This window comes from Phascolarctos cinereus, unplaced genomic scaffold, assembly GCF_003287225.1.
Source record: "Phascolarctos cinereus isolate Bilbo 61053 unplaced genomic scaffold, phaCin_HiC Scaffold_5;HRSCAF=322, whole genome shotgun sequence".
NCBI classification, from domain to species: Eukaryota; Metazoa; Chordata; class Mammalia; order Diprotodontia; family Phascolarctidae; genus Phascolarctos; species Phascolarctos cinereus.
The window spans coordinates 392,140,824-392,167,715 of record NW_027555958.1 but is presented as its reverse complement, the minus strand read 5'-3'; the positions used below and the strand labels follow the sequence as shown (position 1 = coordinate 392,167,715).

General features: G+C 38.0%; 2 protein-coding genes across 7 annotated transcripts in view; one reads left to right on the top strand and one right to left on the bottom strand.

The window, feature by feature from the left end:
• The window catches only part of UCHL5 (ubiquitin C-terminal hydrolase L5), a 39,121-nt gene extending 14,620 nt beyond the window's left edge, over positions 1–24,501 (bottom strand). The window contains exons 1-7 of one of the 4 annotated variants that reach the window (XM_078156442.1): positions 24,405–24,419; positions 20,274–20,337; positions 17,999–18,114; positions 14,620–14,725; positions 2,777–2,902; positions 2,615–2,676; positions 2,395–2,525 (exon numbers count right to left, since the gene is read on the bottom strand). In XM_078156442.1, coding sequence (XP_078012568.1) covers positions 2,395–2,525; positions 2,615–2,676; positions 2,777–2,902; positions 14,620–14,725; positions 17,999–18,024 — 451 coding nt within the window. In that variant the 5' untranslated portion in view covers positions 18,025–18,114; positions 20,274–20,337; positions 24,405–24,419. Of the gene's footprint in view, positions 1–2,394; positions 2,526–2,614; positions 2,677–2,776; positions 2,903–14,619; positions 14,726–17,998; positions 18,115–20,273; positions 20,338–24,295 lie in introns of those variants that run through there. The other 3 variants (XM_020984441.2, XM_020984440.2, XM_078156443.1) reach the window with 3 other exon arrangements.
• A 293-nt stretch (positions 24,502–24,794) lies between these two features.
• RO60 (Ro60, Y RNA binding protein) overlaps positions 24,795–26,892 on the top strand; it is a 38,481-nt gene continuing 36,383 nt past the window's right edge. For 2 of the 3 annotated variants that reach the window (XM_020984436.2, XM_078156440.1), the window contains exon 1: positions 24,795–24,876. The gene's annotated coding sequence lies outside the window, so the exon portion shown is untranslated. The remainder of the gene's footprint in view (positions 24,877–26,892) is intronic. The other variant, XM_078156441.1, reaches the window with a different exon arrangement.

Sequence of the window (26,892 nt, the reverse complement as noted above, 5' to 3'; positions counted from 1 at the left end):
TATAGATAGCTTTTATTTCTTCATCTGAGAACTGCCTGTTCATTATCCCCTTGACCATTTATCAACTGGGAATGACTTGTATTTTTTTTTTTTGGCTAGGCAATGGGGTTAAGTGACTTGCCCAGGGTCACACAGCTAGTAAGTGTTATGTGTCTGAGGCCAAATTTGAACTCGGGTCTTTCTGAATCCAGGGCCAGTGCTCTATCCACTGTACCACCTAGCTGCCCCTAATGATTTGTATTCTTATAAATTTGACTTAATTCTCTGCATATTTTAGAAATATGGCCCTTATCAGAAAGACTGGTTATAAAAATTCTTTCCCAATTGTCTACTTTCCTTCTAATCTTGGTTGAGGATTATTTTTTGACATGCTAACAAAGAAAGAATAAACAAGTGTGTTCTCAGACTGTCTTCATGACAAGTCTTCAAGTTACAAAGGAAATTAAATGAGACTTATACTGAAGAACTGAGAGTAGTTTGATTATCTGAGGAAAACAGAAATAGAAAAAAATGAGGCTATGCTGTGGAGAAACAGAGGAAGAAAGGGAGGGAACTCGCTATATCTCACATAAAAGGGTTGTATAAAATAAAATAGTATAGAAATATAGAAGGAGTGTAGGGAACTGGATGGAATCTGATGCTTTCCTCTCTCTCTCTCTCTGATATATCTGCTTATTTATAAATAGTGAGAGTAAGGGTAAAGAGGAAGAGAGGGAAAAGTATAGGAGGAAGGAATGAAGAGAAATATACAATAATCGTAACTGTAAACATGAGCTGAACAAGCTGATCCATATATAAAACAATAGCAAAATGGATGAGAAAGCAGAATTGAAAAATATGCTGTTTACATGAAAAACACTTCAATGAAAATTCACAAAGACATGAAATGATGAGCTGGAGCTGAATTTATTATATTTCAGGCGTGAACTCAAAAAAAGCACGGGTAGCAATCATGATTTCAGATAAGGATACAATAAAGATAGACATAATAAAGAGTAGAAAAGCAAGGAAATTAAAAGGATCTTATAGCACTTAAAAACTTAAAAGGAAAAATTAACTGAATACAGGGAAAAATAGACAGCAAAAGTATAACAGTGAAGGGATCTGGACCTGTTTGGACCTAGACAAATCTAACAAAAAGTTAAACAAGAAAGAAGTTAAGGACCTGAAAAGAACTTTGGGAAAAAATAATAAATGATAGATCTCTAGAAATCAGTGAATGGAAACAGTTTACATACTTCTTCAGTGTGCATGACACTTATAAATCATCCAAGTATTGTGGTATAAAAGTCTCATCACCAATGCAGAAAAACAAATACTAAACACATCATTTACAGATTAAAATGCAATAAAAGCTATACTTAATAAAGGGCCTTTGAAGAATGAATTAAAATTAAGTTGGAAATAATTAACTTAATCCTAAGAATTGGAGAGGATCTTCCCTTCCCTTCCCGAAAAAACTCACTGAACTAAATGAAACTAGGAGCTGAGCTTTTGAAAAAAAACAAACAAAAAGGAAACCAAAACAAAACACTAATAAAGCAGATAAACAGTTAGCTAATCTGATGTTTTTTAAAGAAAGGAAAACCAAATTGTTCATATCAAATATAAAAAAATTCTAAACAATTAAAAAGGAAATAAAAGAAACTCAGGAAATATTTTGCATTATGACAATAAAACTGATAAAATGAATGAAATGGATATTTACAAAAAATAAAAAATATAAAAGCCTCAACTTTTGTCCAGAAAGTGACAAAAAGGGGGCTAATCAAATCATAGTGGAAAATTTAAAAGAAAATGACAAAAATGAGACAACATAACAAAACTGAAGGGAAGTAGTTAAAGTAGTCCATTCGGGGGAGGAGGAGGGCGGAAAACTGCTATCTCTAAATGCTCTCATCAACCAAAAACAAAAGAAAGAGGAAGAACAAACCAACGAACTGGGTATGCAATTAAGGAAACTAGAAAAACAACAAATCACAAACACTAAAGCAGAAACTCTGGAAATCAAAGAAGAGATTAACAGAATCAAAACAAAAACCCCCAAGCCAAAAAATTCACTGAATTAATAAAACTAGGAGCTAGGCTTTTGAAAAAAAAAAAAAGAAAACAAAACACCAGTAAAATAAACAGTTAGCTAATCTGATTTTTTTTAAGAAAGGAAAACCGAATTGTTTATATAAAACATTAAAAAAATTCTAAACAATTGAAAAGGAAATAAAAGAAACTCAGGAAATATCTCTATAATATGACAATAAAACATAAAATGAATGAAATGAATACTTAAAAAAATATAAAAACCTCAACTTTTGTCCAAAAGGTGATCTGATTACATATAATAAAAACAATTAACCAACATAAATTGTTATTAGCTATATAACAAAATATGCTTACCTAAATCAATTGGTCCTTCTCTTAATCCATCTAATTCATATAGCCTTCCATTGACAGGAACGTAACTAACAAAATGAAAAGCATCTTCTTCTTTTGCTGATGTTTTTGCATCAAATTCGAACATTTGTTGTCTAAAGTAAGCAAAAGATCAAAGTTAAAGAGAGAAAGAATGAAATATTAAAGATAAATATTGCCTTTATATAATATAAACTCCTACTACCTGGCAAAACTGTTGTGAACTTGTCGAATCACCTCTGAGTTGCTTAATGCTAAGCCTTTCATCTAAAATTTTAAAAATTAAGTGCATTTGAAAAATAAAGCATATTAAAATGAGAATTCACTTCCCAAATAATGTAAAAAATGATAAAAGTGTCACACTTACGGCAGCATCAAAACTCTGCGAAAATTCTTTAAACTCTGAAAGTGTTTCCCCTAGATGGACATCTTGATGAGTACAATTCAATAATACACTGACTATGGCTTGAGTTGCACAAGCATTATTTATTACCTTTAATATAAAAAAAGGGAAATATTGTTATACAAATAGTTAATTTATGACAACAGTCACAGTCCAAATGATAACAGTTACTTTCAAACTGCGTTTCAAAGACTCCCTGGGTTTCTTGAGGCATAATTTCCTTTAAATTGTAAATATATTTAATTTTAGTTCTTTTCTAACCCCACTGAGCAATTAACTTAATCTGGGATACTAGTACATGAATATACCGAATACATCTGTGATCTCAAAAACCGAAAAAGCAATGCACAGAAAATTATTTCTCACTATTCCATCTCTGAAATTTAGCTGGTTAAGCTAAAGTTGTAATTTTCCCTTCTATTCTTCCTACCTTTACTGATATTATTACCCAAACTTAAAATAACATTCTAACCCTCCAATCCAACTCAAGTCCTACCTCACTCATAAAGTTTCCTTCTAATTTTATAGCCTACATTGGTCACTACTTTCTCTAAACTCCCAGTAGCATTTAATTGACAAATCCAATGGCCTTTTCTCAATCTTCATCATTCTTTGACATTTTCAATCATCCTCTTTTCCTAGATACCCTCACCTCTCTAGATTTTTATATCACTCTTTACTGGCTCTTCTATCAGTCCAACTGTTCCTTCTCAATGTCCTTTGCTAGTGCTTCATCCAGATCAATTTCACTAGCCTTTGGTGTCCTGTCTCCCAAGGATCTGTTCTGAGCCCATTTTCTCTTCTCTCTCTATACTGGGAGTTTTTAAAGAAGTCCATAAGCTTAAAACAATTTTTTTGGATAACTATATTTTAATAAAATTAGTCTCCTTTGTAATCCAATGTATTTAAAAACATTCTAAGAAGAGGTCCAAGGGTTTCACTAGATTGCCAAAAGAATCTACTACACAAAAAAAGTTAAGAACCCCTGTCCTAATCTCTTTCCTGAACCCAGTCCTATGTCACCTACTGCATTTTGGACATCCTGAATTTGATTCCTGTGATACCTCACAAACTCAACATGCCTAAAATAAAACTCATTATCCTTCCCTCCAAACCTTCCCTTTTTTCCAATGTTCCTATTACTGTCAAAGGTACCACCATCTTTATCGGTACTTATCTCACATATCCGATATGTTCTAATCTTGTTATTTCTATTATATATATATATATATATATATATCCTCTTCTCTCCAGTCACACAATGCGCTCTCAGCTACAGGCCCTCATCACCTCACTCCTGAACTATTCCAAAAGCTTCTTAATTGGTGTCCTTGCCTCATTCCTCCTCATCTCAAACCATCCTCCACTCAGCTATCAAAGTGAATTCCTAAACCACAGATCTGCCCATATCAGTCCCCTAACTCAATAAGTTCCAGTGGTTCCCCATTACCTCCAGGATCAAATATAAAATGCTATATGGCCTTTCACAACCTAGCTCCTTCCTACCTTTCCAGTCGACCTCAAAACACACATCTGAAAATCCAGTTATGTTGCCCTATTCGCTTTTTCTTGAACACTGTATCTTTCCAATGGTTGATCCTGGAATGCTCTTCCTCTTCACCATTATCTCCTAGCTTCCTTCAAGATACAATTCAAAACTAACCTTCTGCAGGACGCCTATCCTAGTCATCCTCATTACTAGTGCATTCTAATTCCATTTACACTGCATCTGTATTTCTCTCTCTCTCTCTCTCTCTCTCTCTCTCTCTCTCTCTCACACACACACACACACACACACACACACACACACAGAGTTATCTGCGTGCTGTCTTACTAATAAACACTTGACTATTTGTAATTACTGTTATATGAAAAAAAAAATCTCTAACGTTTAATGATTAATGAATGTTGATAAACACTAAAAGCCAAAACCCAGATGTCTGATACTCTTGTTTAAGAAGCAAGTTGTCAAAGAAATGTGGGAGGACTTAAGACAAATCCTGTTCAGTCAATCCTCAATATTCACGCCGTTAACTTTTGAGACTTTAAGTTCTCGTGATTTTATTAGTAACCTCATTTTCACTTCTGCATTAGCAACTGCACACAATTTCAGCTATGTGCAGTAGAGAAAAAAATGAGAGGTATGTAAGTTTGTGGAGCAGCAGGTATCCATCCTACTAGATGTATCACTAGTCTTGTTCACCCTTTGTAAAGAGCTCCCACTGCATTCACTGCATTCATATTTTCTTTGTTTGCCTTTAAAACTCAAGTTTTGTGTTGCTATTATGCTCCTGCTGATCTGATCAAACTGGTGCATCCTTCACAATAATCTCCAACGCCATCCATAAGCCATGAAGGACAGTGTCTAAGGTCCCAGCAACCTTACCCCTTGGTTTACAGAGGGTGGCCAAGGCATAGAGGTTTACAACAGTACGATATACAGTAAAATGCCCTCCACTGCAATCTGACATGGTGGAAGGTAAGATTCAGATTTTAAAATGTTTTAGTTTAAAGACTTTTATTTGCTGTACAATATTTATTGTTACCGTAGATTTCATTGTTAAGAAAAGTGAATTTTGTCTGAAATCAATGTTTTTGTTTTTGTTTTTTTAAACTGAGATATTAGCATAAAAGGTCACAGAATTCTAGGGAATTGTTGGTGAGAAAAAAAAATGTTATGCCTGTTGCCAATTTTATTTTGTGTACTGCATTTTATGGGTTACTTCATGGTTACTGTGTTAGGAAAAGTGCATATTATCAGAATTAATGTTTTGTTATAAAGAATTATATGCAGAAAATTGTATTTTCAGCAATCTCTAGCAAAATATTATAGTTTTTGGTGGTTGAGGGAACCTAACATCCTATTTCCCATAAGTTCAATGTATCAACATTCACAGTTTTTACTTTCTCACCATTTTCTAGGAGCATTATCCCAGTGAAATTTGAAGACTGCCTGTATTTGTCATGTATGTAACAAAAAAACATTACGTATTAAAAGTCTCCTTTATGAATAGCTTTCTATCAAGCACTGAGGGGAATTCAAGAATAAAACAATTCTAAGTTCAGGTTGTAATCTACAGCAAAGGTTTTAGGAACATGTCTACCCTGACAATGTACTACAGAGAATAAGAATGGGCACTGTGCAAGAATAATATGCAAGGGCAGCTAGGTAGCGCAGTGGATAGAGCACCAGCCCTGGAGTCAGGAGGACCTGAGTTCAAATTTGACCTCAGACACTTGACACTTACTAGCTGTGTGACCCTGGGCAAGTCACTTAATCCCACTGCCTACTGGGGGAAAAAAGAAAAAAAGGAAAGAAAAGATAATACGCAAGTTTTTTAACTGTTCCAAATTTTCCTTGGCCATTTCATATACTCTCATAGCTTTACCCCATTCATGAATAACTCCTCCAAAACATCCATATTTCTAGTCATGACATCCCTTTGGAGCTGCAGACCCACATTTCCTAAAGCCTGCTAGACGTCTCCTGCAATACACACCATTCAATCCAAACCAAACTCACCCTCTTCATCCAAAAATCTATTCCTCCTTCTAACTTCCCTGTAAAAGACATCACGATTTTGTTATCTAAATTTGAAATTCCATTTAAACTAAAAAAATTCATTCCTCAATATCCAAAACTCTTCATTTTCTTTTAGGGCCCCCAATATTTAATCACTTGTCACTTCCTCTCATTCTTACTGCTATAATGTCCCTTGCTTCTAATTCCTTCCTTGCTATTTTCATTACCACCATACTACCTCAAAACCCATTACTTGGATCATTACAACAACATCCTGACTTATCTCTCCCTAAGTCCTAGCCCTAACCAACTACTGATCTCAGAGTATTCTCCTTAAGGCACAGCACTGATATTCATTCCACCATCTATGCTCCAAACTAGACTAGTTGACACTCTCCAAACACATAGTACATGGATGTTCCAGTCCTTGATATTTATTTATGTCACTCCCACTTGCCTGCAAAACATGCCTTCTCTGCTTATCAAAATCCTACCCATCTTTCAAGGCCAAGTTACGTTGTCATCTCTTCCATGATGTTCGCTCCGACTCCTCCAGCCATAAATGATCTTTTCCCTCTTCTGAAGTTGAATAGAATATTATAACTCTCTTATAAAAAACACTTAATACATTCTATTATGTCATCATTATTTGTATGCCTTTTTTACTTCACCTTTATAAGTTCCTTGAAGTCTCTTTTAGCTTTGTACCTCCAACAGTGCCTTGGTCACAGCAGGCAAATCATTAAATGTTGAATAATAAATTAATTTCTTTCCAATGGAACCAGTCCATTATAAAAATAATGTTCTGGTTATTATGGCCAGTTTCGCAAAATAAAAAAAACTTACCTATCTGCCTATGCTGTTTTCTAAAAATATTGTCAGATTTTTAAAATGAATTTGGTGCCACCAAGTGGCTGAACTATGTACTACTAATTTAAAAACAATCAATCGTCAACTGTTAATCTAGTGTAGGTAGTGAACATTTAATGAATAGGTAGTATTGAACTTAAGAGTCCAAAAGACACAAGTTCAAATTCTGCCTTACACAATTAGCAGCTATGTAGTCCTAAGCAAGTCTCTCAACTACTCAGTCTCAGTTTCCTCATCTGTAAAATGTGCATAACAGTATGTATGTTACAGAGTTGTTATGATGATTAAATGAGATAATTTATGCAAGCACTTTGGCAATTATTAAAGCATTATCACAAAATCATAGAATTTGAGAGGTGGGACATCAGTAGGACTCCAGTACAAATCATACATGAAGGGAAACCCCACTACAACATACTCAACAGGTGGCTTGGACAGCTTCTGCTTGAAGATTTCCAAACACAGGGAAACCACCTTCAACACAAGGACCTTCCCCTTTCACACAGCTCTAATTGTGAAGAAGTTTTTCTTGACATCAAGCTTAAAAAAGACTTTTTGCAACTTCTATCCACTACAACTTGGTTCTACCCACTTGAGCCAAACAATACAAGTCTAATACCTCTTCCACATGACAGACATTCAAATACTTCTATTATCATGTCTCTCTTGAAGTTATCCCTTCTTCAGGCTAAATATGCGTGATTCTTTCCTCTACTCCTAATACGACATGGAATCAAAGCCCTTCGCTATCCTGGATACTCTTCTCTGGTCACTTTAAGATCACAGATTGAGAGCTGGAAGAGAACTCTCCGGCCAATCAATATTCTTCTTAAAATGCAATGCTGAAAACTGATCATAATACTCCAGATGAGGTCTGACAAAGATGGAGTACACTGGGATTTTCGCTTCTCCATTTCTGGAAGCCTTGACCCCTTTAACATAGCTCAAGATTATGTTAACTTTGGAGGGAATCCACATCACACTTGCTGACTCATTGAGCTTGCAATAACACTAACTTCACTACATATTTTTTGGCTACTATCTATGCTTTCTACTATCTATACTTTCTCATCTTAATATGAGCTATATTTGTGAAATTTATCTTTTGTAGCCAAGTATATTTATTACTCTTTTGGAATTTCATCTTAGGGAATTCAGATCAATGCATTAGCATGCCAAGAACCTTTTGATTCTGACATCTAGTTTGTTAGCTATTACATATGTCCAATGAAACAAGCTGCTGAGAACACTTTTTATATCTAAAATATAGAAAAAAGTTTAACTTCAATACAATTTTATTTATCCAGCCCTCATTCACACAAATTTCTCCAGACTATTTGCAAGCAATCTTTCAATATATTTATATTAAATTTTACATCTCACTGAATCTTGGCCTAAGAAGGAACCTGAGACCATGAAATCTGACATGTACCTGAACAAGAAGGCCCTCTACAACTTAACTGGCCAATGTTAGTCCAGTCACTTGCTTGAGTACCTTCAGTGAAACACAATCAGAGAGAAACGGAACCAGAAATGGACCTTCTTTATGCATGTCATGAACTCCTCTGGGAATCTAGTGAGGACTATGGACTCCTCTTTAATATTTTTTTTCTTTTAATCAAAATTGAAAGAAATACTAAGAAGTTAGTTAGAAGTTAATGAAAATGAAGATGCAATTTTTTTTCCCATCCAAGTTTACGGATTTCCTGAAATTTATCCAGATTTTTTGGGGAGTACAGGGACTCTAGAGAAAGAATTGACTCCATCTTAGCACATCCTTCCATAGCCCTGAAGCCATTCTGTAGATGTTGTCTGAATAGAGTTTAACAGGCCTATCACTGACCTTCTTGTGGATACTATGTATCTCTTAATAAGACCCTCAGCTTTCTGGCTGCCATATCAAGCTGCTGACTCATATTGAACTTGTACTCCACTAAAATGCCCAGATCTTCTTCAGAGTATCTAGTCACAATTTTCTCCATCTTGTCCTTGTTCACAAGGTTTTTATCTCAAGTATATGAATGCATTTATCCATTTTAGATCTATGCTCCTGTGCACTTTACTAAATATCTCATTTGATTCAGCCCCAAAAGAGAAATGCTGTGAAGAAGGGCTGGAAAGTTTCATTTTTTTGGTGAAATTTCAAAATGTAGGAGTAAATACATAAGAGAAAAACATAAATAATAACTGACATTTATATCTAATGATCATTCCATTGCCAAATGCTTTAAAAGCCTTATCTCACTTTAGACTCACAATACTCCTGGCAAGATCAGTATTATAGATTGTGTCATTCCCATTTTACAAATAAGGAATCGAAGGCTGAAAAAAGTTACGTGGCTTGTTCTTCGTCATACAGTCAATCAATAAAGCAGTAAGCATTTATTAGATCTCTACTACTCCAGGAACCATTCTCTGCACTAGGGATACAAAATTAAGAACAAAACAATCCTCACCTTCAAAGAGCCTGAATTTTATGGGGGAGGCAGGCGCGTACATACACACGTAAGTAAATATAAAATATTAGGGATAACGTATGCATCTGTAATTTCATTAGTAGAATGAATTCCCTGATAAGGAAACTTCCTCTACCAATGCAAGTTGGCAACTTCTCTACAATTCAGTCTTAGGGAATTGCTTGCTGCACTGATATAAGTAACTTGTCCAGAATCACAGTCAGTACAGGTCAGAGACAGGACTTGAACCCAGACCTTTCTGGTTCTAAGGCCAATTCTCAATCTACTCTATCTCTTAAATACAAAACAATAACAACAACAACAATCCAAGTAACTTCAGGAAGCAAGAAGTAAATGACAGAGATTATGAAAGGCTACATGTAAGAAGTGAATTCTGAAGAAAGCTGGCAATTCTAGTAGATAGAATCCAAGAGAACAATCTATATAAAGATGCGGAGATTAAGGAGAGAATATAATATATGAAAAACAACAAGAAGACCAGTATGGCTAGAACACAGAGTGAGTGAAAGGGAATAATACATATTTTGAAAAGGCAGATTCAAAGTAAAGTGTCAAGAGCTTTAAAGGTCAAACAGGATTCTGTATTTTAACCTCTGGCCAACAGGGAGCATTATTAGAGCCTTTGAAGCAGAGAACTGACATGGTCCAACCTGTGCTTTAAAACTTTCAGCAGCTATGCAGAGGATAGGTTGTAGAGGTGAGAGAGTAGAGGCAGGAAGATCAAGTCAACAAGCATTTTTTAAGTACTTACAATATACTAGCTATAGTGCTAGACAATCCCTGTTCTCAAGATTACAGTATAATAGACATAAAAGAAAGCTGAAACGCATGTGGAAGGGGGGGAAGAAGGTATACCATCCGCAGCATGGTGGAGAAAGAACATTTATGGAGCTACTTTAATAGTCTAGATGATAAGGGTCTAATCTATGAGAGTTGCTATGTGAGTAGAAAGAACAGGAAAGATGCAAGAAATGTTGTGAAGGGAGAATCAATAAAACTTGGTAAGTATAAGAGATAGCACTTGAATCCAGGACTTCTTGATTCCAACTCCAATACTCAGATCTCATATCATATGCTTCCTCTTATGACAGGTTATTTTACCAAGATAACCTAAGTTTTTAAAAATACAAATTGTTCTCTGTCTTGATTGATTTGTGGATATACCAAACTTATAGGGATTTTGCATTTCATTACAATCAGAAAAATGGATGAGCTCTACAGAAGATTAGCTCCAACCAATAGTTCAAACAAGCATTTAATAAGCACTTAAACTATATACCAAGCCCTCTTTTAAGATCTAAGGATACAAAGACAAGAGTGAACTATCCCTACCTTCAAAAAGTTTACACTTTAACGGAAAAGACATGTACTTAAGTATATATGCTAAATTTATATTACGAGTACACCCAACATATGCATATATTTAAATTAATTAAAGGCTGATTTGGGAGAAAGGTTTCGTGTAGAAGACAGCAGTTTAAGCTGTGTCTCAAAGGAAACCAGGGATTCCAAGAAGTGGAGGTAAGGAACAAGTGCATTCTAGGGATGGTAGACAAGCCAAAGCAAAAATATTGAGTATGCAGTATATCTAGACTGCTGAGTACATAGAGGGGAGTAATGTATAAGAATACTGGAAAGGTAGGAAGGATTCAGACTGTCAAGAGATTTAAATGCCAAAAGGAGGATTTTATATTTGATCCTAGAGGTAACTAGAAATCACTGGAATCTGTTGAGTAGGGGAGAGACATAATGAGAGTCGTTGCATTTGAGGAAAATCATTTCAGTAGCAGAAAAGAAGATGGATGTGAGTGAGGAGAGGCTTCAAGCAGGCAAACCAATAAGGAAGCTAATGTACTGGTCTGGGCAAAGGGTGATGGGAGCCAAAACCTGGTTGGTAGCCAAGATTTTGGAGGAGGGGACTTATGAGAGAGATGTTGTAAAAATAAAAATGTGGAGTACATGAGAATGAGAAGTCAATAATCACACCAAGGTCGTGTACTAAAATTTGGGTAACTAAAAGGATAGCGGTGCTCTCAACTAGCCATCGTGAATTTTTTAAAAGTTTAACTTCATCTTATATTTATACCCACTTTCTTAACTTAAAAATAATCATCTGTATCCATTTCAGCAGTTTTTATTGTATATATCATCCTGAAAAATACAATAAAAGCCCAAATTAAACCTAGTTAAGAACAAGAGGCATTACTGGAGAAGCAACAAAATAGCCTCATAATCAGGAGAAATCCAGGTTCAAAATCAAGCCCTAGCACTATCTGTTGACCTTAGGCAAGTCACTTAAATTTTTTTGAGCTTCACATGAAAAAGGGGCTAATATTTATGTTACCTAATTCATAAGGTTTTGAGGAAAAGTGCTTTGGAAACCGTAAAGCACCACAGAAGAGGAATCATCAACAGAACTATTAACTGGTGCTTTTAATTTTGCTTGCTCCTTTTCCCCAGGTTTTATATACATACATACATACATACATATATATATATATATATATATATATATATATATATATATATATATATATACATGGGTGTGTGTGTGTGTGTGTGTGTGTGTGTATATATGTATATGTACACATATACATATCATATATACTGTCCACAATCATCTTAATAGTTAACATTTATATAACACTTCTTTTCAAAGTTTACAAAGTTTTACAAACCTGTCATATATCATCTCCATCTTTGCAGATGAAGAGATTAAAAAAAAAAACCCAGGAAGGTAAAGTGACTTGCTGAAGGTTACCCAACAAAGCATAGGGGATAGAATTTGAACTCAGCTCTACCTGGCTCCATATCCAGCATTCACTCTACTATAACGCTCTGCCTACAGCATTAATCATTCAAAAGGTTATCAACATAGTAATCTCTATACTAGCTATTATGGGAAAAACAAAAAAGAAACGGAAAAATGTCCTTCCTTGAAAGACTTTATTATGTACTTAGCTATGTGGGAGATGGAAAAAAATTACATAAAACAAAGTGCTTGCCTGCAAGGAGTTTATACTATCAAAAATCTTATGAAATAATTAAATAATATAAAGAAATAATGATTAAGTATTTAAATGAATGCTGCAGACCAGTGGTATCAAACCTAAATGGAAAAGGGCAGCATAATGACTTGGAAAACCACAAATTAACCTTATTTATGTTGTACTGTATTTTTATTTTTGTTAACCATTTTCCCAGTGGTCATGAGTTTGACACCTCTGGTGTAGATAATAAGTACCACAAGGGTTCAGTAGTCAGGAAAGCTTCATGGAGAAGTTGAGACTTGAGCTGATCTTATAGGAATAACAAGTTTTAAATGTGCAGAAAAAAAGAGAGGTTCACATTCCAAGCAGGGGGAAAAGCAAGGGTATGGAAGAAAAAATAAGGATGGTATTTTGAAGGAATAATAGACTGGTCTAATTAGAACAAGTCACCTTAGATTATGACAGTGATGAAAGCACTCTGAGGAGTTTAGATTTAGAGAGCAATGTGGAGCCAATAAAGATTTCTGAATAGGGGAATAAAATGGGAAATGCTGTGTTTTAGAAAGGTCCAATGTGCAAGATATTTAGAACAGGGAAGAAGCTGAAAATAGCAAAGAGGTTATTATAGTAATTTTGAGCGTGAAGAATTTAAGGCCCTGCATGAGGATGGTGGTGGGAATAATGGAAAAGTGACATGAATGAGAGATGTTTTAAAGAAATTATAGGGCACAGATATGAAGGTTGAAGGAGAGAGAATAAAAAAATAACTTTAAGGTTTCTACCTTTCTCCCCTAAGAAATTGGTGATAGTCCTGACATTAATGGGAAAGTTGCTTGGGCAAATGAGTTTCGTTTTAAGCACACTAAAATTGAGGAAGTGGCTGAAGATCCAAATGGAAATAAATGTCAAACAGGCAGTTGTCAACAAAGATCTATTTTGCATACACAATTTTGCACTTAACTCGTATGTCTTCTTCAGTTGTTTCAGCTGTGTTAATATTGCTTCCTTATTTATACTATAAGCTTCATGAAGCCAGGGAGTGTATCTTCTATACTTTTTTGTATCACCCCAAATTCCTAGTTTAGTGCTAGACAAGCAGAAAGCATTCATTAAGCATTTGCTGACAGACTGATGTGTGGGACATCACTGCTATGGTAAATTTACAAGAAACATAAGCACACACCACTAAGAACAGAAAACATTAAATGTAGGAAAGGAGCGTAGTATAACAGAAAGGACATATAGCCTGGTGCAAGCCCCTTAACTTCTTGGAGCCTCAGTTTCCTCATTTGCAAAGTTAAGAATATGGACCTGCCTCACTTACAGAACTGCTGAGAATATTCAATGAATTAACACATGTGAAAACACTTAAAAAACTATAGTTACTAATTAACAGATAAAATGTGTTTTCAACACATCTTGGGTCTTAACCCAAGAGCAATATCAAGGGTCTCTCATAATTCATTCCCTCTCTTGTATCAATTTCCTTTTCTCTATTATAGTCTCCTTCCCTATAACCTGTAAATATTCTCAGGTCTTAAATAAATCATCACTGAATCCTAGCTTCCCTTTTCAAATGCTAGCCCATCTTTTTTCTTCCTTTTTAGGGATAAATTTTTCCAATAGGTGTATTTTTACCTGCTGCCTTATTTCCTCATCACCATGAGGACTACTTCAAGCTATTAGTTCAAAATCAATTCTTAAAGTACAGACTACAGATTCAAAAAATTCTGAATACTCTGAAGATACTCAGAATTCTAGGAAAAGCTGGAGAAAAAAGTGGATTAAGAAAGAAGGCACCTAATTAAAAGTGAAACGTATAAAAAACAGAAATTTAACAGGACAGCATACAATTGCTTTAAATGACTTAATATACTACTCTTGGTGCAAGAGAATACCGTACTAAGTAACATGAAACCTCCTCTATTATTGTAAGGATTGTCATACCTGCTTTGCAAAAAATATTGTGTCAAGTCTGGAATCCTGAACCACAGAGCCTGCTGGTTCTTCTCCTGGCTGCCACTTGAAAAGAAAAATTAACCCATGAACTGGCCTACAAAATAAAATACAAATTAATGATATCTTTTGTGCCAAATAGCCTTAGTAGGATAAGTCATCCAGTTAATTACAAAATCTAACAACAAATTAGAAGTAACTCTTAAACATACTACCCTTCTCACCCTCTTGCCTCCCAGACTCCCTTCCCCCCAAAAAGGGGCAGCTTTTATCATGCATAAAGTATTATTTCCGAAGAAATGGATTCACTGAATCCTAGATTATTATTCACTTTTTAAATGTCATAAGTTAGAAACAGAATTGTAATGCAAGCCTTGCCCTCAAATACATGGACTATTTAGCCCTAAATTATATTAATTTATTTAAAAATTGAAAATAAGTGCAAGATAAAACTAAAGCTACTTTTAACATTCTATATGGAATTCCATGAATGAAGTTCACCAGTTGAAGGGCATTTAGAGGAATTAATGAAAGTATATCTTACTAAATTCAGCCAGTCCTCTATGCAGGAAAACTAGTCAGGAGTGAAGTACACACCTGAATGGTCACTGTTTCTCAGCCTTGAAAGCTTTTGTGTCAATGGAAGCCAACTTCAACTATGTCTGAAGAAGCTGGAGCTGTTAATGCTTTCAAGGTCCCTGTACCTTACCCTCTGGGGGCCCCTAGCCCTTGTGAGTCTTTTATGGCAGACACACCTCCCCAGGTCCTGTTCTACTATGGCTCTCCAATTATTGAATGATGGGTATGATTTCAAAACTGAGCTCAAACATAACCTCCTTCAAGATCTCTTTCTACTTCATGCAGAACACTGTGCTGGACACTGGGGAAGATACAAAATTAGATAAGACATAATCACTGTCCTCAGAGAGCTCTCCATTTTTATGTCGGTGTCCCCATCCTGAAAACACACTATCTCAAAGAGAACAGTTTACCATAAAAATCCTTTTCTTTTCTACCAACTAGAGCTACTTTAACTAAAAGCTACTGGAGCCTCTGCCAGTGTACCTTCAAGCCCCAGCTGTCAAAGACCCTCTCATCACAAAAACTATCCATTCCCATCCATCACAAGCCATATCCTGATATCCTACCCTAGAAGACCTGGTCACCAGAGCCTATCCTACAAATCACACTAGTCTGCTCTGTCTTGTGTAGTAGGATACCCCACTAAAGCTGTGGAGATAATGGGGTTCTAGGATCTAGTACTCAAGCTCTAGGTACTGAGACTTGAATAGCTGAGGTATAAGAAGTATTCCTATTGTCTCCAGCTGGAATGTTTAATACATTGTTGAATAGTAACAAAGTTCAAGATGGTGATCAAGTTTTAAAGTAATGTACATAACTTCCTATGATAGTAACAGAGATAGGTACCTTTGTACATAGAAGCTTTTTTGTCTGGGTCTGAGATTTATTCTCTCTACTAATGCAAACTGGCAATTGTTATGCAAATTGGTCTTACAGAAAGTTGCCTGAGGCACTAAGAGGTTAAGTGATTTGCCTAGGGTCATACAGCAAGTGACAAAGTTGAGTCTTAAACCCAGGCTGACTTGACTCAAAAGACTGACTCCTCCACCACAACCCACAGATCACTGCCTTCCTCCCTCCCCTCTTCTGAGAAAGGACAGAATCTTTTGATTATCCTTTTGACTGAGAGATACACATATATAAATAAATGTGTACGTAGGTAGTAATAGAAATACATTGAGTTATTTAAAATTGTTCAATTACTTTATGGGTTAAAATGGGCCACAAACCTAAACAGGATATCATAGTTAGAATGGACCTCAATTCAACAAGAATTTATTAACCACCATTTATTAATTGTACTATTATTATTATGTACAAGACACCAGAGAAGTAAAAAAAAAAACAAACAAAAAAACCCCTGACCTCAAGGAGCTTACTGTTCACTGTGAAGGACATAACCAATTACACAAATAAGTAAATAAAAGATTATCTCAGGAGGGAGAGAACATTAACAACTTGGGAGATCAGAAACGGCTTCACGGAATAGACAGCACTGAGTTGCGCCTTGAAAGTTCATGATTTTAAAAGGCAAAGATGGGAATTCAGTATGTTCGAAGCATGAGGGACATCCTAGGCAAAGACAAAGAGTCAGAATAAAGAATAACAAATTTGGAGAATTTCAAGGACGCCAATATGACTGGGCTAGAGAACACGAAGGAAATAATGTGAAAGAAGAAGTCTGAAAAGTAAACAAGACACAGATGGTGAAGGTCTTTAAATGACAAATTGAGGAATTTGTACTTTATTCTAGAGATATGGAGAGCTACTAGATTTTCAACCATGGGAATACAGACAAGGGCACTCTGAGATGCTCAAAAACTCAAACTCAGCATGCCCACATAAAACTCATTATCTTCTCTTCCTCCCCTCCCCTAACATTTCTTCTCCTCTTAACTTCGAGATTTCTATGGAAGGGAGCATCATTCGTCCTGTCCTCTAGACTCACATCCAAAGAATCATCCTGGCCTCTAGTTTCTCCTTCATCTCCAAACAGTCACATCATATCCATTCTACCTCCACGAAGTATCCTACATTCATCCCCTTCTTTCCACTAGCCCAGTCATCATCCTATTATAGGCTTCATCACCTCCCACTTAGATCACTGTTAACAGCTCCCCTAATTGATCTCCCAACAAGCGTTTCCTCTTGCAATTCAACCTTGGCAACTCTGTTAAACTGGTGTTCCAAAAACCCAGGTCTATGTCATTCTCCTCAAAAATCTTCAGTAATTCCCTATGCCTCTAGGATAAAATACAACATCCTCAGTTAGATGTTTAAAGATCTTGATTTCTGGCCACCAGTTTACACTTCAGACATCTTTCATGTTACTCCTCATCCTGTCCTATACATTCAGACCAAATTGGCCTAATTGAGGTTACCTACAGATGACATTCCATTTCCTTCTTCTTCAGAGGCTGCTCCCCTTCCTACTCCACATCCCACCCCCACCTAGAGTGCTTTCCTTCCTTACCCTCACCTCATAGAAACCATAGCTTCCATCAAAGCTTGGCTCCCAGTGCCCCCTCCTACCAGAAGCCTACCTTAATCACAACAGATGCTAGGGTACTCCTTCAAGTAATTACTTTGTATATACTTTGTATTTAAGTTTCAGTGTATAGGTTGTTTCCTCTCAAACAGAATGTAAGAACCTTGTTATTCCTGTTGTTATCCCCAGTGCCTAGCACTTAAATACTTGCTGACCATGTGTTGAGGGACAAATCATTTAACTTCTCAGCCTCAGTTTCCTCATCTGTAAAATGGGGATAATAACACCTATAGTACCTACCTCACAGAGCTGTTGTGAGGCTGCATTAAGAGAGGCACAGCTTCCAGGAATAAGGAAGGGTTAGTCCTGCTGTACTCTGCCCTGGTCAGACCACATCTGGAGTATTGTGTTCAGTTCTAGGTGCCGCAATTTAAGAATGACATTGTTAAGCTCGGAGAATGTCCACAGGAGAATAACTTCTCAAAGCCCTTAAGAAGGCTTTGAGTTTATTTCATATAAGGATCTACTGAAGGAATTAGAGATATTTAAACATGAAGACTCAGGGAAAACATGATTTCTGTCTTCAAGTATCAAAAGGGCAGTCATGTGAAAAAGGAATTAGACTCAATCTGATTGACCCCAGAGAACAGAAACCAGGAACTTCCAAAAAAAACCCCTTGGATTTGAAGTTAGGAAACACTTCCTAAAATCCAGAATTATGCAAAAGCACAACGGAAACCTCAGCAAGGTGGCAGGATTTCCCTCACTGAAAGTCTTCATAGGGGAGGGATGATCACCTGTCATGTTGACTCTGGTGGGGATGCTATCTGGGGCATGGGTGGCACTAGCTGAGTCTTTAAGGTCTCTTCTAACTCTGAAATTTGTGCATATCTGATTGCACTCCACTGCTCAAAAACTCTCTGTAGCTGCCTACTGCTTAGTGAGTGAACTGAACGTGCTTTTCTCTCCCACTTCTGTGCATTTGCTCAATACAATAAGCATTTATTAAGTGTCTACTATGTGCCAGTCACAGTGCTAGGCACTAGGGATTCAAAAGACAAAAACCAAAATAGCCCCTGCCCTCAAAGAGCTTACAACTCATTATGCGAAAATAACACATTCACAGTAAATTAAGTAAAAAATACATTCCAAGCAATTTCTTGGGAAAGAGTACTAGCAAATCAGGGGACCAGAATAGGCTTTCTGTGGGAGGTGGCACCAGAACCTAGCTTTAACAAAAGCTGAAGATATTCTAAGGAGGAGAAGAGGAAGCAGTGCACTCCAGACATGGGGCAAATCCTGCGAAAGGCACACAGACAGGCAATGGAAGATCAAGTACATGCAATGGCAAACTGGCCCATTTGGCTACAGCATCAGACATGTGGAGAGTAATGTGCAAATAACCACGGAAAGGTAGGATGAAGCCAGAATCTGAAGGGCTTTCAAAGCCAGAGAGATGTATATTTTATCTTAGAGAAAAGAGGAAGCTATTGGAGTTTTTTGAGTAGAGGAACAACATGGTCAAATCTGTGTTTCAGAATCTGATAATTATGTGTTAGGAAAGAGAATGGTTACAGGAAAACCAATTAAGAGGAGGCTATTGTAAGGAGGACTATGGATATGGAATATTACATGGCTGAGGTCTTGGTTAGTTTTGAACCAATTTTTCCCCTTAAAAAAAATCTATTGAAAAGGGTCACTAACAGGAAAAAAAATAAGATACAAAATTTTTTTTAAAAAGAAGCTACTGCAAAAATCCAAGTGAGAGTGAGACAATGAAGGACTGAAATATGATGATGACTGAGTGGAAAGAAATGCAAGGTATTTCATGGTGGTGAAATTAGTAAGATTTGTCAATTGTCTGGAGATAAAGGATGATAAAGAGGTGGGTGACTCTGAGGTTGATTAGAAGAATGGTGGTACCCGCAACAAAAATAAGGAAGTTAGGAAGAGAGGGTTTTGGAACGTAGAGATAATGAACTGTTTTGATGTCTGGAATGCTCTTCTTCCCCCTCTTGTCATGCTGAGTCCCTAGCCAATCTTTAATGTGTTATTCAAAAGGCATTTCCTCAGTGAAACCTTCCATAATGCCTCTGGTCAACAATCAACTTATCCCTCTTATTTCATTACGTGGTAGTAATGAAACTCTCTAATATACCAATAATGTGATATTGTATATTGTAATTTTCTTCATGTTGGTATATTACTTCCCTACTAGACTCTAAGCTCCATAAGGACAGGGACTATGACTCAACCTCTGTGACTCCCTCAGCAGCCTGGCACAATGCTCTGCACAAAGTAGGCACTTTACACTTGTTGAATGAATAAATGAATGAATATGGAAAATAGACCTCAAGTTCTAAAAAATGGACTTTAAAATTGGGGACTGCTTGTACCGGAAATTTAAAACATGGACCTGTAATTGTAATAATATAATGGATACATACACACACACATATATATACATACATATACATCTAATTAAAATGAATTATCAAGTATAGTTATACTTTCAAATTTTAGTTAGATGATAAAATCTTTCCTAAATCAGAAAAAAAATTTTTAAAGGGCTTACTTTAATTTTTCAAAGTTCTCTGGCTCCAAACTCCATATTTCTTCTACTTGCGCTCCTCGACAACCTAAAATAAGTGAAAACATTTTTTCAGAAAATTTATATTTGCTTATGAAGATTAAAGATACAAATACTTATTTTAAAATAAGATTCAAATTATGTATGCTTTATTTCATTGTACAACATTATCCTCATTTACAATTTTCACTGAAGTTGGTGGTGATGAAAGTTGCCAGATTTCTAAAATTATTTCACAGCACTAACCAAGTTTCTTTCTCTTTCATAAAATGGAAAAGCTAAATACTTTTTTTCTATTAATATTAATACATGTAACAAATAAAAGTATAAAATTATTTTTAAAAAATAATTTTTTATTAAACATCCTGTTGAACTTAACCATCTTACCAAACTACCTCAACTCCTTGTGACAGAACAGGTTTCTTATTTTGGTAGGAATTATGCATAATACAGTTCTCCACTAAATGTAACTAAATATTCTACTTCTGCCTTGGAAGCAGCTGAGTAAAGAGCTATCAAAAAGTACTGAGAGGTTGGCCTGAAAAATAGATTCAGAGGTTTGACTGTTCTGGATGCTAGAAGAAACTGAAATGATATACAAGTACTCCAGGAAGATAGACTCTTGCACCACATGACCATAAGGAAAAGAAAGACAAGGTACTTACTATATTAGAACATAATGATAGAAGACTAACTTTGCCAGAGTAGAATCAGTCCTAACAACTTGTCAGTGAATATACTTCATCCAACACAAATAAGTAAGAGGTCAGGGGTGAAGACAGCTTCTAGGGTGTGGACTCATGGATACCTCCAGGAAGAACGAATAAGTCCAGTTGCAAAGTGCAGAACAGCTAAAGTTCAGGGGAGCTGAAAAGTGTCTTCCTTATCCAGAGGCCAAGACAGAGCAAGAACAGGAGAGACTTTTCGAGTTAATAAGCTCACAAAAAAAGTTAATAATGCTGAGAAAGAAGACTGAAAAACAAGATTTTTAGAGAGAGTGAAGCTCCCACCAGACTTAGAAGTGGTACCAACCCTCTGGCCAATAGTTTGAGTATGTTTGACTATCAAAACTGACCCACCTGACAGGGACCAAACCAAATGCCAATCTTCTCCAGAAAGCATTCTGTTATTATTCATCAAAAATGATCTTGTCAAAAAGTTGAGAAAGCGTACTTCCCTTCCCTCTTCGTAGAAGCAGTGGTGTGAAAGGGGGAAGGGTATTTATAGACTATTACATATATTGTCATGACTAATATATTGATTTTGTTGAAGTACTTTCTTTTCAAAAAAAGTCTTTATTACTAAGGGTGGCTAGTGGAAAGGAGTGGGATATATTTGGAAATGAATGTGATAAAAATATCAATAAAAAATTTTTCATGTGATCTCACTTTAGATGATATACCACAGTTATTTGTGTATATGCATCTCCCTTATGAGATGTTTTAATTAGCTTGAGGGTAGGAATGTTTTATACTTTAATGGCCCTCCTACCCCTGGCATACAGCTTCTCAATAGTATGTTATGCACTCAATTTGTCAAAGGAATAAATTTTTAGAACATATTTAATGTATGAAATGAAGTACACCAGTATTAGCAAATTACTTGATTCTTAAGTCTCAAATTTTTCTAGCTCCAACTTAATGACCTCTAAAAGCCATTACTGTTTTTCACAAAGTGAAAACTGAACAATTAAAAGTATAACAGTCAATGTCTTGGAAATTAAAGATTTTAATTTATGGATAAATATCATCTCATTCAAGAAGGCAAAAGAACAGACACTACCTGGTATCAGTATGAGAAATTTAACCTTAGCACAAGGGATCAAATTAACAGCTAAGAATACAGCCTCAAGAAAGAGACAACATGTTGGAAAATAAATTTGCAGTACAAAGAAAAGTGTTACAAAGAAATAACACACATAACGTGCTGAATTCAAACACTCCAACAAGCTCCAGCTTTACTAAGCTTCTGCTATGTGCAAGTGACTATGCTAAGCCCTGAAGTTACACAGAAGAAAAAAACAGTCCTGAACCTTGAAGGAACTTATAATCTGCTAAGGGATACAAATAAATCAGACAAGTAATATAAGGCTAGGTGAGGGGCCAGAAAGCACTAGCAATGAGTGGGATCAGAAAAAAATTTCAGACAGGTGTCATATGACTTTGAGACTTGAAGGAAAAACAGGTTCCAAAGGGTGGAGGTGAGGAGGAAGAACAATCAAAGTCTTGTGCAATGACAAACACAAAAGAAAAAATGCTGAATTTGAGGAACAGTTTGACTCAAACATAAGAATGTTACAGGGAATTTCTCTATTAATAATGGATTAAGAAATACACTTGTAAAGGAAGGCTCTCTAGATTGTAATGTATTTAAAATGCCAACTTGACAAATCTGTATTTTATGATACAGGAAATAACCACAATGTTATTGAGAAAGGGATTAGTATGATGACTTGAGCTTTATTCTATATGCATGGAATATGCATGGAATTCTCCCTTCTTACTTACTTACACCTTTTGCCTTCCTGGTTTCCTTTAATACTCAGTTCAAATCCCACCTTCTATAACAGGCTTGCCCAGATTCCCTCAGCTGTCAGTGCCTTCTGAGATAACCTTCCACCTCTCTCTCTCTCTCTCTATACTGGACATGTCCAGTTACTTAAATGTCCCTTCCTCCACTAGAATGTGAGCTTCTTGAAGGCAGAGGCCATATTTTTGCTTTTCCTTGAATTACCAGTGTTTAGTAGGATGACTGACACACAGTAAGCCTTTAATCAAATACTGCCATCTGACCTGCTGTTTTCTTCTTCACATCCCCAGCATTTAAAAGTCAATTCTATACTTCTGTCATAGCTAAATTCAAATTCTGCCTCAGACATTAACTGTGTGACCCTGGGCAAAACCCCTAACCCTCCTCAGCTTTAGTTTCCTAATCTGTAAAATGAGGATAATAGCATCTATTTCCCAGGACTGTTGTACTTTGCAAACCTTAAAACACTATACAAATGCCTGATGTTATTTTTAGTATAACCTAATTGTCACTTTATTTTTCCTAATGGACAATAGAACTAAAACTTTTAAAAAGCAGTAAATACTTGTTGATGATAGCTAGAATTTACATAGCACTTTAAGGTTTGCAAAGCACTTTAAATATTATTTCATTTTACCCTAACAAAAATGGAAGGCTGGTGCTATTATTATCCCACTTTACAGGTGAGGAAACTGCAGTAGGCAGGTTAAGTGACTTGTCTTCCTAACTCCACTGTGCCACCTAGCTGACCGAATGTTTTAAAGGAAGGGTATTTTGCAAGTTTTATGGGAAGGTGGATAGAAGACTGGAGAGTCATGGAATCCTGAATCCAACTGAGGCTATTAAACATAACCCAAAAGAGAGGTGACGAGTGCCAGATAGGGTGTTGAAGACGTGAGGCTGGAGAGCTCATTGCTTTCTGCAGGGGTTGGAAGGAAAACTTTTTTTTTTCCAGGGGCAGGAATATCACTTTCTCCCTGGAAACCAAGTTGGCCACGAGGCCTTGCATCACAAGCAGGAGGAAGAGGAAAGGGGCGGGGTAGCAGGAGGGCTCAAAGTCAGTACCAAAGGTAGTTTCCCCAGAAAGTCTAAAGGGGGCAGCTTCAGGCCGTAAGGAGTCGGCTCAGGCTCCCTCGGGGCGTGGGCCCCTCCTGCGAGCAGGTCCCCGGACTCGTTTTGCCTGCAGCCCTGGGGGGTTCGGGGGCGGTCCCTGGCCCGGAGTGAGAAGAGACAAGGGGGGAAAAGGGACCTGCCAGGGGTGGGGGGGAGGAGGAGTCGCCGCCGCGGACCTTGCTCCTGCCCTGGGCGGGGAGCGGGAGGGTGTCCCGGAGGAGCCCTCGCTCGGTCCTCGCCCCTAGCTGAAGCTTCGGGTCAAGCCCACGCCGGGTCCGGGGGCCACGGCCTCCGCCGCCGCCGCCGCCGCCTCCTCCTGGTTTCTTCCCAGGCTCCAGAAGCTACGCGGTGCCCTCCGCTCTCACCGAATCCTTTAATGAGTTCAGTGAAGACCCCAGGGTCGCTCTCCATGAGGCACCACTCCCCGGCGCTGCCCGCCATGGCCCCAGCCGCTCCTCTCCTCTCCTGTCTCACCGCCTCTCAACTCCCGGCCGCCGCTTGCAGCCGCCTCCGCCCAACACCAGCGGGCAGACCCCGAGCACGGCAAATCCGCCGCGGCTGCCCTCCACCCCACGTCACTGCGCCTCCTTCCCGACAACCTTCGGGGCTCCCGTCACCTGAGCCGCCACAGCCTGCAAAAAGGCCGCTCTAGCCTTGAACAAGGAAACGAGGACTAATTGAAGAGCGGCCCCTTTCACGACCCGTAGCCGCCCGAGAAGGAGGGGGAGGGATTCTGGGTACGAGGGTGAGCAAAAAGAGGTAACATCCGGGATCCTCGAAAGAGGCGTAGCGGTGGAAGGGGAGGAACGGAATCTGGTCGGGGAAGGGAAAGCAGCTGCCCCTGCCTCAATTGCTGCTTCCCACGGAGGCCAGCCTCAGCCGGGCGCCCCTACGCGGAGCCGCCTGCCCTAAGGGACTCCCTCCGACTCTGTGCGGCTGCGCTCAGGTGAGGAAGCTCCAGGAGGCGGTTCCCCCCCGGAGGAGCTTTGTGCGGTCTGAGCGAACCCCCTGGGACCCGCGCGCCTCTGTCTGCTCCTCTTGGCGGCAGCCTGGCTTCCCGGGGCGGCCCGTGGGCGGTGGCTGTCCGTAGATAAGCGGATCTAGATCTTCGGCGTGGTGAGGAAGCTGCCCTGGGGCCGAGCCAGGGTCTCCCCTCGAGATGCTGCGCTGCCGTGGGCACTGCCCGCCCCTTCCCGGGCTTCCCGCGGCGGTCATGGCCGCTGATGTCCCTGCGGGAGGGGGCAATCACCCTCCCCACCCCACTCCTTTCCTGCGGGCGCCGCCATTCCGAGATTAGGGAAGGAGGCGGGGGGAGAGATGGAGCCACGGCTTTGTCCGAGGCCCAGGAGGGATTGGCTGGCTGTGCGGCCTTCCGGATCGGAGCTTCCCGAGGGTGCGGCGCCGCTAGTGCGCGTCTTCTGACTTAAGGACTTGCCTTAGAACGGATGGCGAGTGGAGGTGATGGAGCGGTCTGTTCAAAAAAAGGTGGGGGTGGGGGTGCAGTTTTACTGACTCATTCAAGCCCTTACGACTATTATGTCTCCATAGGAGAGGTTAAAAGCGAAGCAACAGAAAGAACGGTCTGATGTGTCCTTCCTTTAAAGTTATCCACACAGTCCTTATTCTAAAGAGCCTGGAGAAAGGCTTGAGGAGAAAGGCCTCTTTCCTTGCAAAGACTGAATTATGAATCTTTAAAATGTCTTGAAGTTACCTCTAGTGTAACACTACTTTAGTGAGTCAGCCTTAAAAATAACGGGGTGTTCCAAAAGTCTTAATGCCATTCTAAGCTTTAGTAGTTTAAAGTAATAGTAGCAGTTACAGTATTTACCTTGCGCAACCCTGGGTGGTAGGTGTTAGTCCATTTTTACAGGTGAGAAAGTAGACAAGTTAAGTGACTAAATAGACAAGGGTGAATAAGGTAGGATTTGAACTAAGTAAGACTCAGAGTCCATCTCTCTCTATACACCTGTGCTGTAGATCTTCGCCAAGACTTTTGAGACCCCCTGTGCTTGGTTTGTGTGTGTGTGTGTGTGTGTGTGTGTGTGTGTGTGATTTAGAAGACATATAAAATATTTCTAGGGCAATAATTGGAGCATTGAACCAGAAGTTAAGAAGAACGGAATTTAAATCCTGCCTCAGACCTGAGAGTCAACTAGCCATGTGAACTGGGAAAGTCACAGAGCCTTTGTTTGCCTCAGTTTCCTCTGTAGAATGATTATAATAGTACCTACCTCACCTGGGTGTTGTGAGGTTCAAATGAGATAATATTTGTAAAGCTCTGCAAACCTTAAAGGGCTATATAAATGCTAGCCAACTATTACTATGCGTAAAGCGCTATGGGTGTGGTATTATTAAATTGTAAACTACAGAGACATCAGGATTTGTACAGTAGCCTGGCCAGGTGGATAGAGAGTTAGGCTTAGAGTCAAGAAAATATTCATTCACAAACTGTTTCTGATACTGGTATTGTGACTCTGGGCAAGTCATTAAATCTCGATGGAGCCTAAGCAGCTACCTAAGATTTAGTTTGTGCTATTGTAATTCTTGCTGCTTCTCTCTGAGGATATCTCCAAATTATCTTACGTATATTTTGTTTGTACATAGTCCTAAACTAAAGAGTTTGAAACAAGTTCATTGTGTGTATTGTATTTACTGTGATCGATAAATACCTATATTTTGCATTTACATGAAAAATAAGTGAGTGGACTAAAACTACGTAGAACTTTGATTATGCAGAATATTAATCACATTAGAAAAATCCTAGTAATTAGATTCATCTTAGGGCATTTTGTTTTTAGTCATCATCTAAAAAAAACCAATTTCAAGCACTTTATCAGTTTCTTTTAAAAAAGGGCGGACCAGCTAGGTGGCACAGTAGATAGAGTCAGTAGGACCTGAGTTCAAGTGCAGGCCTCAGACACATAACACTCACTAGCTGTGTGACTCTGGGCAAGTCACTTAA